This window comes from Salminus brasiliensis, chromosome 18 (assembly GCF_030463535.1).
Source record: "Salminus brasiliensis chromosome 18, fSalBra1.hap2, whole genome shotgun sequence".
NCBI classification, from domain to species: domain Eukaryota; kingdom Metazoa; phylum Chordata; class Actinopteri; order Characiformes; family Bryconidae; genus Salminus; species Salminus brasiliensis.
Genome location: NC_132895.1, coordinates 17319833 through 17330522, shown reverse-complemented (window position 1 = coordinate 17330522; position 10690 = coordinate 17319833). Strand labels below are relative to the sequence as shown.

The 10690-nt window shown below is 39.8% G+C and overlaps 1 protein-coding gene across 1 annotated transcript; it reads right to left on the bottom strand.

The window, feature by feature from the left end:
* Positions 1-1849: 1849 nt before the first annotated feature.
* Positions 1850-9404, bottom strand: ttc1 (tetratricopeptide repeat domain 1). Its single transcript, XM_072662780.1, has 8 exons — positions 9333-9404; positions 8202-8786; positions 7790-7850; positions 7151-7263; positions 5872-5908; positions 5545-5693; positions 5318-5372; positions 1850-2160 (listed from the first exon to the last, which is right to left on the bottom strand). Exons 2-8 carry the CDS (start codon positions 8760-8762, stop codon positions 2024-2026), a joined length of 1113 nt encoding a protein of 370 aa, XP_072518881.1. The 5' UTR covers positions 8763-8786; positions 9333-9404; the 3' UTR covers positions 1850-2023.
* Between the last annotated feature and the right edge of the window lie 1286 nt (positions 9405-10690).

Here is a 10690-nt window from a genome sequence, read left to right as displayed (position 1 = left end):
GAAAAGGAACAGTGAAAAATAAAGATGAAGAAGTCATTTAGAAAAGATTGAAAAGTATTCTATGTGAAATGCAATAAATATTGCATGTGCTACGCTTCACAGTGCAGTGAACACAGCTGAGCACTTGGTATTACTGTGCTGAAGTCATGAATAATACCATCAGTGTTTCTGCAGAACACATTTGTGCTCCTTTTGTATTGAGAAAGAGAGAGATTCTGAGCCATATTGAAGGGGGCAGATTAATGTCCTCTGGGGGGAAAAAACAGAAATACCCTATTTAAGTAAAACTCTTATGTTAGAAAGAAATCTACACTATATCCATGTCCAAATGTTTGTGGAAAACTCCTAATATATGCATTCGACTACTTTGAGTTGCGTCCATTGCTGGCACATATGTGCAAATGCACAGTTACACAGCTTGTGTGAGTCTAGGCCCTGTAGAGAAGTATTGCCAAAAGATTAGGATTCTCTGGAGCAGATAAACATGAACCTTTTGGTACCATGCCTAATACAAGGTGTGGGCTAGAGCTGGGGGAGGTGGGGTTAGTGATCATCCAACATCCTGACCGCTCTTGTCTTGTCGCAGTCAAACCCTCACAGCAGTGCTCCAAAATCTAGTAGAATGCCTTTCCTGAATAGTATAGACACTTACTCCAACAAAAGCAGGATAAACTCTTTTTAATACCCCTGATTTCAGAAGAAACAATAAATGAGCAGGGGTCCCAATTCTTTTGTCAATATAGTGTATGTTCTGCATTGTTTTAAATACTGGAGGACTACAATACTACAAAAAGGCATGGTGACCTGTTTAACATTACTAGATACGTACATTGATCAACATAATCAGGACTTAGTCTAAGGAGAATCTTCAGAGCACAATGACTCTCCAAAGGAAGATCCAAAGAGACACCGCTGAGTTGGGTATACAGAATGCTGAAAGTTTACCTTTTTCGCTGGCAAACATGCTGTAGATACACACAAATATTTGAAGGATCAGTCGTCATACCCTGTCATGACTGATGACGGTCCATGTATCTGTATGATCCCCTCTCTCACCCACTGGTTTCTAATGTTTCCACTGACCCACTTAAAGACAACAGCCTGTGCCTACCTGCCATATCGTTATATGGTGTGAGCCAGTGTCAGTCTCTTCAGTTCTACTATATCAGATTCTATGCTTTGAGTTCTCTGTTATCCCAGCAGCAGCCTCTTGCACCTAAGGGGTTCTTTAATGGCACGGGCTGATCTGAGCACTGCAGAAGGGTAAAGGAGAATGAGTAAGGGTACTGCTGCAAGCACACATGCACTCTCAATTGTGTGTGTGTCGGCTTTCTTTCTTTTTTTTTTTTTAACCCCCACCTTTTTGTCTGGCTGATGTACATATGCGTTTCAGTACAATCGGACAACTCTCTTGAATATACAGGAATGGTGGTTGTGGGGGAAATGTTTTGTTTATTACTGTATATGTCTATCTTTATGAAATGAACAATAAACATTTGCTTTTTGCCTTGTACCAGGATATGTACACTGTTATTAATGAGGGCGTTTCTGGTGCAGCTTAGGCAGAGTGCACTTGTGCACTACCCTTAAGGACAAGGTTTTCTCCACTAAATGGAGTGGTCAGTGGTGGTCAGCCACCTTACCGCCTGGGGAGCAGTTAGAGGGTCATTAATGCTAAGAGAGGGAAAAGCTCTCACTACCATCTAGCTTCCACTTTCTACTGGTCCAGGGGATTGAACCGGTAACCTCCCAAGTCCCGGTTCCAGTCCCAAACCCAAAGGGAAAAAAATAAAAATAAATAAATTGTAGCATTCAGTAACCGGCAGACTAAATATGGCCAAAAGTCAAGTTGGAAAGGTTTTTCATAATTTAATGAAAACAGCCTGATGAAACAGTCCTAAGCAGCACACATATAGCCCCACGCTTCACTTTACATATGAGTATGGAAGGGGTCTGACATTAAAGTCTGTGAGACTGTAGTTTGTTAGTCTCTTATCTGTTTGGTGAATGGGTTTCCATGCTGCTATCTGTTGTTGTTGTTGGGATTCTGAACAAAGTTAACAGAGTAGGATCCTGTGTTGGCATCCTGGTTGACCTGGAAGTTGGACGTGGAGAGGCCAAAAGGACGCAAAAACATGTTTCCCAAGTCTTTAAGTTTACCTGGAAGAAAAAACAAAACATAAGAATAATTTTTGCAAAGAAGTTGAGGAAATGTCAAACAGACAGTCACTTAAAATCTCACACATTTTGAATATTCCAACGTTTCTCACTTGTTTAACACATTGTCTTTCTCTCTGTCTTTGCTCACAGCTAGGCTGAGACTGCAGTGAGATCAATATGGAGTATTTAAACAGACACACCCCTGTCTGGTGTCTCACTGATATGCTGTAAATTTCACTCAGCCTTTTCAGCTCTATGCTGCCTGGCTCTCTTACAGAGTATGATTCACATCAGGAAAAGCAGTTTAGCACATGTTTATTAGGAAACGTCTAAAGACAAATTGCAGACGTTTTTCAAACAATATAGCTCTAAGACTGTTCAACCTGTCCACAACCGAATAACACTAGCATTAAGATCAGCACTTGTGATAGGATCTGTGTATTTAGTTTCTAGTTTCCATTTTAGACCCTTAAGTTTAAAAGCAATGGTTTTTTTATTACCTGACTTAAATAGAATAGTTTTGTATTTTTAACCACCAGAAATGCAACATCTATAAAGCTGGTTGAAAACTGAAAAACCTCACACTGACTATATATATATATATATATATATATATATATATATATATATATATATATATATATATATTATATATATATATATATATAGTTCTGCATAAATCATCTTAAACTGGCTTTAGACTTATTATTGTTCATTTTGCGCAATTACATAGCGTTACTACCAGTTTTTTAAATTAAAGAAAATGTAAATACACTGTGTGCAGATCTATTAGGCAAATGAGTATTTTGATCACATCATCCTTTTTATACATGTTGTCCTACTGGAAGCTCTATATGCTTGAAAGCCAACTACCAATCAAGTACATCAGGTGATGTGCATCTCTGTAATGAGAAGGGGTGTGGTCTAATGACATCAACACCCTATATAAGGTGTGCTTAATTATTAGGCAACTTCCTTTCCTTTCGCAAAATGGGTCAGAAGAGAGATTTGACGGACTCTGAAAAGTCTTGCAGAGGGATGCAGCAGTCTTGAAATTGCCAAAGTGTGACCACCAAACAATCAAGCGTTTCATGGCAAATAGCCAACAGGGTCGCAAGATACGTGTTGAAAAAAAGAAAAAAAAAAAAAGGTGCAAAATAACTGCCCATAAATTGAGGAAAATCAAGCGTGAAGCCACCAGTTTTGCCCTATTTCAGAGCTGCAACGTTACAGGAGTATCAAAAAGCACAAGGTGTGCGATACTCAGGGACATGGCCAAGGTAAGGAAGGCTGAAAAACGACCACCTTTGAACAAGAAACATAAGACTGGGCCAATAAATATCTTAAGACTGATTTTTTTAAGGTTTTATGGACTGATGAAATGCGAGTGACTCTTGATGGGCCAGATGGATGGGCCTGAGGCTGGATCAGTAAAGGGCAGAGAGCTCCACTCCGACTCAGACGCCAGCAAGGTGGAGGTGGGGTACTGGTATGGGCTGGTATCATCAAAGATGAACTTGTGGGACCTTTTCGGGTTGAGGATGGAGTGAAGCTCAACTTCCAGACCTACTGCCAGTTTCTGGAAGACACCTTTTTCAAGCAGTGGTACAGAAAGTCGGTCGGTATCGTTCAAGAAAAACATGATTTTCATGCAGGACAATGCTCCATCACATACATCCAAATACTCCACAGCGTGGCTGGCCAGTAAGGGTCTAAAAGAAGAAAAAATGATGACATGGCCCCCTTGATCACCTGATCTGAACCCCATAGAGAACCTGTGGTCCCTCATGAAATGTGAGATCTACAGGGAGGGAAAACAGTACACCTCTCTGAACAGTGTCTGAGAGGCTGTGGTGTCTGCTGCACGCAATGTTGATCGTAAACAGATCAAGCAACTGACAGAATCTATGGATGGAAGGCTTTTGAGTGTCATCGTAAAGAAAGGTGGCTATATTGGTCACTGATTTGTTTTTGGTTTTGTTTTTGAATGTCAGAAATGTTTATTTCTAAATTGTGTTATATTGGTTTACCTGGTGAAAATAAACAAGTGAGACGGGTATATATTTGTTTTTTATGAAGTTGCCTAATAATTCTGCTCAGTAATAGTTACCTGCACAAACAGATATCCTCCTAAGATAAAAAAAAAAAACCCACTCCAACTTCCAAACCTATTAAGCTTTGATATTTATGAGTCTTTTGGGTTGATTGAGAACATAGTTGTTGTTCAATAATAAAAAGAATCCTCTGAAATACAACTTGCCTAACATTTCTGCACACACTGTACATACACACAATTTGCATATGCTTACAATATTAATGTCAATGTCATCAAGTATGTATGTATAACATGTAAATAAAAATAATAAAATAATCCTACAACCGCTGAACAACGCTGACACGTGGTCCCTGTCCAGTTCAATGGGAGATTATTATTTTCAATAAGTTGTAGTAGATCATAACCTTCAGTTATGTGGACATTTAATCTAAAGGTAACCGCATACTGTGTATTCTCAATGACTACCACACCCCTAATAGCTAAATATTGTGCACTGTGATATTACAGTATCCAAATAAAGCAGGTGGTATTGTGACAACCCCAGCATGCATAATGCATCTTCTGCGTACTTTGTATTTCCATTCAAAAGAAGGGGTAGAGAATCTATTAGAGAAGGATTAAAACTTAATGAAAATGTACAGTTCTTTATGTACCATAAGTACATATTAAAAAGAATACATTTTCTAAATAGGTCAGAATGCCTGCACTTACGTCAGCCCTCTCCAGTCCAAATACAACAAACTGGCTGATAATGACAGTTCAGCAGTTAGAAACCGTACAGGGAGCTGCTTTGCTAACGACCCTTTACAAAATGTTCTGTACTCCAGTGCAGTCACAGTGTTCTCTTTTAAGGGGCACATCCCGCTCTGTTCTGTTAACGTACTCATAAGCCCACAGATTAGATTACGTGAAGAGATCCAAGAGAAAACAACAACAATAGAGAACAATGAAAGTAAGCCATGCATTTTCATCAGAACATTTGCTTGCCTTCTGTGCTTGGTCACTCTGCTTGCAAGCACTGCTGAGCGCCAGTCCTCATGGCATATTTTTTTAGCTTATGAAAGGCAAACAATATAATAGAAAAGAAAAAAGAAATCTTACTAAGCATCTCTTCTTTCAGTTTCTCATTTCGCTCCTCAATCTGCCGTGGTAATCTCTGTTGGGAGAGGAGGAAAAAATGAAAGCAAAAGTGCATGAGCTTAGCAACATGACAGAGCATTGATGGTTTATTGGTAATGCAGCCAAAAATACAGTTAGTCAAAGTTAGTGGATATTTTGCATTAATGACAAAGCACACTCAAAATCCTTACACCCCCACATTTACTCACCATGCATGCTTCCCTTGCTGCTGGGATGCCGGGGTCTTTCTCCAGAAGGTTCTTATAGTCTTCTAGAGCTTCATCAAGCTTCTCTGTCTTTTCGTACAGCTCTGCTCTCCGTAGAATAGCACGCACATAGTTTGGGTTCAGCTCTATGGCTGAGGGAAGGGGGATAAGGGTAGGGAAGGGTAGACTTGAAATTAATTGTAATCTATTACGCTTTACTGATCCCAATGTAAATGGAGGTTTGTATAATAAAGGAGGTTGGTTTACAATTGATTGAGAAATATTCTCACACAGAGCTGAATTCCAATTACATAGTCCATAAAATCTCACCTTTGGAGCAGTCACTGATGGCTTCCTCCTTCTTATCCTGCCAGAGAAAAAACAAGACTGATTTATTAACACGTCAAGTAGGTTGATCGTTTTATTGTCATTTCACTGAAGTGAGCTCCACCTGTTCTTGATTTACTTTTTTTTAAAAACATCTTATGATGTTTTAAACTTCATCAAGACTCTGTCCTAGAGGTTAGGACTGTGAATTTACTTTTAATTTAAAAGTAGAAAAGCAATGTCAGCACCACAAAATTAAAAGTATAAAAAAATTGTAATGTCATTGCAGGCACATTTGCGAAGAATCTGTGAATAAAAACTTTAATTAATTTATTTAAGGGGAAATGAACACTGTGCTACAACTAAGCACACCACATGGAGGTTGTATAATCGGGCTGGATAGCTTTCACTGCAAGTTATTTACACTGCTCAAAACAGAGCTATATTATAGCCACTACGAGGAAGATTAATAACTAATAAAAGACAAGAGTTCTGTGCCTTAAATACACACATTACACTGTGACTGCTACTAATCAAGAATGATTAAAAAGGCAGGCGGTCAGTATATGGTGATGTGTGTTTATTGTTAGGCTACTCTGCTAATTTTAGCATTGTTAGCATGCTTGCTTACAGAACAGTGTTTTTGCTTGTTTTTTTTTTTGTTTGTTTGTTTTTTTTAAACATGTAAGCTTTGCCTAGCACTTTGCCTGGGATGTAAACATTACATTATGTGTATTGGTAACGAATGCCACAGAACAGACATCAAGGTACGAACATCACGGATCAGTGCATGCAGTCGCATAAAGAATACACAGTACACATTATGTCCTAAGCGAGCGTACGCAGAGAGTTCGTAGAGAGAGTGACTCATTTTGAACAATCTTTTCTTTCTTTATTATTTGACTGAAAATAAACAAGTATTTCAGTGACATTCTGACCTTTTTTTTATTCTATTTCAACTCATTCACGAAATCTTGGTGGAATGGATGAGGACGGAGTGTCTGTGTTGGACAGCTGTGTTGTGTGTTTGTGTGGTGTAACAAACATACTAACACTTACACTTTACACTAAAAAAAACACTACAGGCACTATATGCAGCAGCTACCCCAGGTGGAACTAGGCAACACTTGGTGGAACAAGCTGTAACTTTCATGTCGTACCGAACTTAGGCTAAACCATGAGGTCCAAACCATGGTGTAACCTGAACCGAATTTCCCTCAATCTAATCAAATTTAAATAAAAAGAATCATTGTGTGAGGTACAAGCATGTGTGAAGATTTACCAAGTGCAGACGTGCAGCAGCTCGGTTAGAGAAGAGAATGGACCTCTCCTTGCTGTAACACACGGGACAAATCTTCAGCGCAGAGGTATATGATTCCTCAGCCTCTCCATGATCTGTGAATATTCACATTACTAAATTAGTATTACACATATTTAAAACATATGACATTTTGTTTGGCATGAATCCTAAAACTGGATAGTAATGACATTTTGATAAAGTAAGATTAAAAACAATGCAAAAGTGGCATACAACATAGTGCCCTCTTTAAAAGTTGTACACAGAAAAAGAGGGATTATCAAAGTTTACTGTACTGAAATTAAATAGGCAAACAAATGTAGCTGACCCCCTCCCTAATAAAAGTTGACTCCTGAAACACATGAACAGGTGTTGTCTAGGCTAGAATGCCTGAATGCTGGTGTTAAACTCGTTGTTAAATTTTATTAGCTTTAGATACTAAATATTTACTGTCCTAACAGTTATAGAGCAAGATTAATGATTAGCACCACTCTTTATGCCTCACTTACCACTTCTCTCCTAATATGCTGACGGTACACACCTTTTAGTTTTTCTGCTGTTTACAGAACCTGTGTCAGATTTCCAAGTACAGAAAATGTCAGCAGATAAGCAGAATAGTCATACCTCCACTCTTGAACTGGGCATTGCCCTTCTCCTTCAGTGCCATACTCTCTGCTCTTCTGCTCTATAAAAAAATGATGTAACAATTTATTATTAATAAAAAATAAGCAGGTTTTAATGCAAATAAATTGCATTTATTGTTCACTAGTTGTCAGCAACATGACTGTGGTTGACATTCACATTTGCCCATAAGGTAAACCAATGGGTTCTAACCCTGGTCCTGGAGTACCACTGCACATTTAGATTTATAGTTTTTGTTTTCTTGCTCCAACACAACTGACACAACTAATTAGCTAATTAACAAGCTCTTGATGAGCTAAAGATGCATGAAACGGCTGGCGAAACTGCTAAAATAAGCAGTTTTGGTATTATCCAAAGATGTGCTAAACTGAAGGCAATAAGACATTATGTTCACCTCTTTCTCTTCCTCTGTGAGGTCTTTTTCTGCTTCCCGGAGGTACTCCTCATCAAATTCACATTTCTCTGTAGATTCCTCCTTGAATTCTGAATCAGAGTCTGTCCTCTTTTCCTCCTCCTCCTCCTCCTCCTCCTCCTCCTCTACAATCTTCTCCCACTGCTCTTGCTCTTGCTCTTGCTGCACTTCATCATCCAACATAGCATCTCCCTCTAGTGACTCATGTCTCCTTTTAGCAGCTCTGGCTTCACAAGGTTCAGAAACCTCTGCTGATTCTTTATCAGTGCTTGAGGCATCAGGGTCAACTGGCCCTCTAGAAGCATCTGTCTGTAAGTGTTTGTGCTGTCCCTCATCAGACGTTGTACTGTGTGTCGTCTCTGTGTGGTTTACGGCAGTCTGCCCTGGCAGTGACGTGCTCTCCACATGAAATGCCTCCTCACAGTCATAGAAGCGGTCTTCCTCCTGCACTGTAGCGTTCTGGGCATCTGGGTGACTACCTGAGTCAGAGACTTTCAAAGCGTCAGTCAAGGCACTCAGGAGTGCATCAGATTGGCCCTCCATCACAAAGTCTGCTGGCACTTCAACCTGGACGACATTTGGAGGAAGAAGGGATCGGTCATCCGAAATACACTATATGATAAACTATCCAGACACCCACACTAATTAGTCAATTTAGCCATCGTCAGGTACACCCCTTACTAACACAGGCTTGCTACTGCACACACAGCTTGTATATCTCTACCATAGCTATATTAGAGAAAAGCTAGCTGTGTTATTTACACACACCCACACCACACCCACTAGCAAAACGTACACGAATGTTCAGGAAACAAATCAAATACGTACAATAGTTTAATGCTGGCGCTTATTTTAACATCAGATAAGGTATTAAACATATAATACTGTCGTTAGTAAATTTGTCTATTCTAGACACACTCCTTTAGTTAGTGCTAGGCTAGCTAGTGCAGCCCGGAGCTAGCGCTGCTTTTTGTAGTCATATCCAGTCTGTGTTTCTTCGCTGTCAATGAGAGAAGACCACTCGGCTATTCTGATAAAGCAGTCTGCTACAAAACACACAGTGTGTAGCTATACATTTAGCTCAAGACTTCTAGAGAAATATGACTTTCCTACCAGACCCGCGGAGCTAGCTGTGTCTCCCACCTTCTAGAAACGCGTCACGAGCCTCTTCCTGCAAGTCCCGGACCCTACAGGTCACATGAGCAGCGGAAGGATTGTGGGATATTGAGTCCAGACTTCACTAGACAAGATTACTTGACAAGAAAACTATGTCCCCTTTCGTCAGTGAAATGTTCATAAAAACATAAAAAGCTCATATTTCAACGACAGATATTATATTGTTTGTGGTTTGTAAAAAAAAAAAAAAAGTGTAGTGTGTGAAGCTGACTAAGAACAAAGTTTAATCACATCTGTGAAGAAAAACGTCCAGCTCTCTGTCCTGAGGAAAGACAGCTGCGTTCACTAGCTAGCTACAGTGTTTTCGTTATTTGTTTTTAGGATATGTTATTATTATAGCAACGTTTCGTCTTTTAGACAGACTCCGTGTTCCTCACTGAAGCCTCCTAATATCCGCTGGCTCGTCGACTCGGCACATTCTTAAGCAGCCGGTGTCGTGACGCATCCTATCCCCTCTGACGTCATCTTACACTCAATACGTTAGCAGCAGAGATGGTCCACACCCTCTACTGTATGAGCTATCATGCTACTAGTTAGCCAGCCGAGTTGCCCCCCTCCTTCCTTCACAGTGTGTTTTATCCAGTGGTAGTTTTTAAATGGCTTTATTATTTTATTTGGATCCCAATTATCTGCTGATTTTGCACAAGGTTAGCTCGATAGCGGATAGCAAGTGCACGATAACTAGCTTTACCTGCTGGAGTTAGCTTTATATGCCAGCGTAGCAGCAACAATATTATATTGTTGATCTTGCTAATAAGTGTTTACCATTTTAATAAATACAGTTAAATTGCAACACATTGCAGCGCGTCCTGAAGCAGCCGTCACACCAAACAGCACATCCTAGAGCAGCCGGCACATCACCCGGATGTTGGCCGGCACTTAAACCGGCACATCCTTAAACTACCACTGCGAGCATGGTGTGCCAGCTGCTTTAGGATGTGCCGGGTAGTGTGCAGGCTGCTTTAGGATGTGCCGGGTAGTGTGCAGGCTGCTTTAGGATGTGCCAGGTAGTGTGCCAGCAGCTTTAGGATCCATTATTCTCCATTATTGCAAAATATTGGCGCTTATATTGTGCCTGTCAGCCAATCACAATGCAAGGTTTGAACCAACAGTGGAATAATATTGGGGTTATTTTCTCTCCATGCTGACTTTTAAGGAACACAAGGACATTCCATTAAAGCTTTTATGTCAAATGAGTTAATAGAAATGTTTAAAACCTAGATTGTAAGGCTTTTATTTCCATTATTTTACCAATAGCAGCATTACAAAGAAAAACTTAGAAGTCATGTCCAGCT

Excerpts from the sequence above, each read along its gene's own strand:
- ttc1 (XM_072662780.1), bottom strand. The coding sequence starts at position 8,762 with ATGGAGGGCCAATCTGATGCACTCCTGAGTGCCTTGACTGACGCTTTG. Across the intron at positions 5,909-7,150 it reads CTGCTGCACGTCTGCACTTG|GATAAGAAGGAGGAAGCCAT; the intron begins GTAAATCTTCAC and ends TTTCTCTGGCAG. Across the intron at positions 5,694-5,871 it reads CATCAGTGACTGCTCCAAAG|CCATAGAGCTGAACCCAAAC; the intron begins GTGAGATTTTAT and ends CCCTTCCCTCAG.